The 3,029-nt window shown below is 44.4% G+C and overlaps 1 protein-coding gene across 1 annotated transcript; it reads left to right on the forward strand.

Annotated features, from left to right (window-relative positions):
- The first annotated feature begins 228 nt into the window (after positions 1–228).
- Positions 229–1,154, forward strand: LOC121994455 (ethylene-responsive transcription factor ERF027-like). The gene has a single exon (XM_042548480.1). It carries the CDS (start codon positions 342–344, stop codon positions 942–944), a length of 603 nt encoding a protein of 200 aa, XP_042404414.1. The 5' UTR covers positions 229–341; the 3' UTR covers positions 945–1,154.
- The last annotated feature ends 1,875 nt before the right edge of the window (positions 1,155–3,029 follow it).

The raw sequence follows: 3,029 nt of genomic DNA on the forward strand, positions 1-3,029 counted from the left end.
GTAGTTGCATCGATCGATCATTACAAGCAATTTTAATTAGGCGGCTAGTTTTGTCAGAGCAGTCGATTAAATAAAAAATTAATTAATTACTGCGGTCACCTCCGCGTTGTTTCACCACGCTCCCTCGCCGCGAAAAGCCCACTCCCTTCCCTCGTTTCGTTAATTAATTATTAGTTTAACTTTTCCAACACCTTTAAATTCTCTGTTCCTCTCGTATTGTTCGTCCCATCCATCCACATTACTGATTTGGCTGTACATTAATTCTTTTTTGATATAGTGGAATTGTGTGTCGCAGCGTTGAGTTAGTTTGCGATATTTCTTTGTTTTGGGTTGTTTGATTCATGGCTGAAAAGAGCAGTTCCGGCGATTCCCAGGTTGTGGAGCCGCCGGCTAGAGAGAGGCTGACCCGGAGCTACCGTGGCGTACGGTTCAGGAGCGGCAAGTGGGTGTCGGAGATCCGGGAGCCCCGCAAGGCTAAGCGCATCTGGCTTGGCACCTACCCCACCGCCGAGATGGCCGCCGCCGCCTACGACGTCGCTGCACATGCCCTCCGCGGCCCCGACGCCATCCTCAACTTCCCCGACGAGATCGCCCGGCGCCCTACGCCGGCTTCACCCTCTCACGCCGATATTCGCACCGCTGCAGCCGAGGCAGCCGCTTCCTCGAAGTTGCTTCCGAAGCAGGAAGGGAAGCCGGAGGAGGCTCCGATTACGCCGAAGACAGACGAGGAGGTAGGGCCGGGCGAGGAGAAAGAGACAGCTACAACGGCGGGGGTAGGTCTGGAACCGGGGAAATATATAGATGAAGAGGAGATGTTTGAGATGCCCAAGTTGCTGATGAACATGGCGGAGGGGATGCTGATGAGCCCACCGAGGCTGAGTCCACGTCACTCCGACGACTCGCCGGAGACTTCCGACGGCGGCAATTTGTGGACTTATCCTTAATCCGTACAAAAATACACGTACGTATATGGATTCAATATATATATTATATATATATATGCGCTAGCAGGTACATTCTTCGTGCGTACGTACATGGTGCAATGAAATGCCGCGTACGAATTCTGCATTAATTGGCTGACCAATGATCAGTTGGGTTTGTAGTCGGGTTTGATGCCACAGATGTCTGTTAAAAAATTATCTAGCTTTCGGCCAAAAAATATTATTTAGCTCACATCATTTTCATAATTTGTCTTTGAACACATCAGTCAAATCTAATGCCGGTTAGATTCCAGTGGGGAGTCACATAGCTTTAATATACAAGAGACATAAAAAAACTACATTATATATATATACATATATATATATATTTATATATATAACTGAATAAACTGAAAACCAGAGTACCAGACCCCAAAAGCCACAACAGTGAATAAATTAATATGTACCTAAACTTTTTTTTTAATAGAGAGAGAGAGTTTAATTCGTTGCAATTACTCACATACTACTCAGTGTTCTCTCTCTTTCTCGCTATGAATGATTGTGGGGAAAAGGACAAATAGGTGGCAGAGCGTTAGTACTGTGACTGCTGGTGCGGGATTAATTTTCTGGGTAGCTTGCTTCTCGGTCGAGTGGCGACAAAAATGGAACTTGGACATTAACTGCCGGGTGGCCTACCCTGCAAACCAACTAAAGGACGTAAAGGGGTTTGTTCTCCACTGGTTCGGCATGAGTTACAGCTTTCATGCGTTCGGCCGTGTTCCCCCAGATTTAAGACTAGCTCACTCCTCCTCCTAACTGTGCACCTCGATCGAGCAGAATCCTTGCCACCATGCTGCTCGATCGAGGTGGATCCGAAAGTGTGCGAGAGTGACAAGCAGGGGAGGCCCCAGAACAGCTAGCTAGCTCTTTATATTCACAAATCAACCGTCTTTTTTTACCGCGCGCCGCACATGCCTACGAGATTGTAGCCAATGATTAACTGAAGGAAGGGGCTTTGTGTGCAAAAATATTGAAGACCAGGGCCCAGAGATGGCGACGCGAGCTGACCATTTTGTTGTGGGCATGCATACACTTGCATTCATGTGAATTGATTATCCGAATTCCTAGCTAACGTAACTATATATCACACAACTTGGGATATGTGTCGATCTAGCTAGGGTTTGAGGGATTTTACATGTAAATCCGGTGGGTCTCGATAAAGTTCGACTGGCTCAGGAGAGTGAGCTAGCTAAGCGAGCTTGACAGATTAGAGGCCAGAGTTGCATGCGCCAAGAAAATTATAGGCACGTACGACAATCGAGTAGCTTAGATTTTGCTGAGTAAACTGGCCATGAGAGACGAGTACTTAAGAAACTAAACATGACAGATAGCATAAACATGTTCGATGAGCTTGACCATCCATAACACAAAGAAATCAACACGTGCCTATTTGTCACAAGTAACCCATGAAATTTTGAGGAGTTGAGTGAATCAATCGAGAAACCAAGTTGGGTGAGAGAGTTGGGCGTATGAGACTAGTGAACGTAGTGGGATGGGTAGCTTTGTTGGACAAGTTGAGTGATCGATCAGCTAAGTGGATTGGGTGTGATGGGTCAATCAAAGAATTGCAGAGCAAGCTAATAGGGCAATGTAGATCGGAAAGTGGGTAAACTCTTCCATAGTAGATGAGTTATTTGATACAGTTGCTAGGTCGACAAAGCCATTAGATATGACTAAGAAGAAGAATTCACACTTAAAGAAGTTAGTTTCCATATTAACAGATAAAATTAGTGCGTTTGGAACATATGATGAATCTCATGATAGGAAATTCTAATAAAAAAAAATGGACTATTCGTTTATCATTATTAAGTGTCAACTAAAGAAAAGAAAGTAGTGGGTGAACCAACTTAGTTTAAGTACAAATAGACCCCAAGAAACTTCTAGTGAACCCGGCTAGTTTAACCTTTTCTGATTACCCAAATCACATGTTTCATGGTGGAGTGGTTAGGGATCTCAACTCTAATGTCATGCTAAGTTTATATGTTAAATCAATTGAAATTACATATTCGACAATTAGGCACATACGTAATTTTGGTGATTCATGATTAA

Source organism: Zingiber officinale, chromosome 6A (assembly GCF_018446385.1).
Source record: "Zingiber officinale cultivar Zhangliang chromosome 6A, Zo_v1.1, whole genome shotgun sequence".
NCBI classification, from domain to species: Eukaryota; Viridiplantae; Streptophyta; class Magnoliopsida; order Zingiberales; family Zingiberaceae; genus Zingiber; species Zingiber officinale.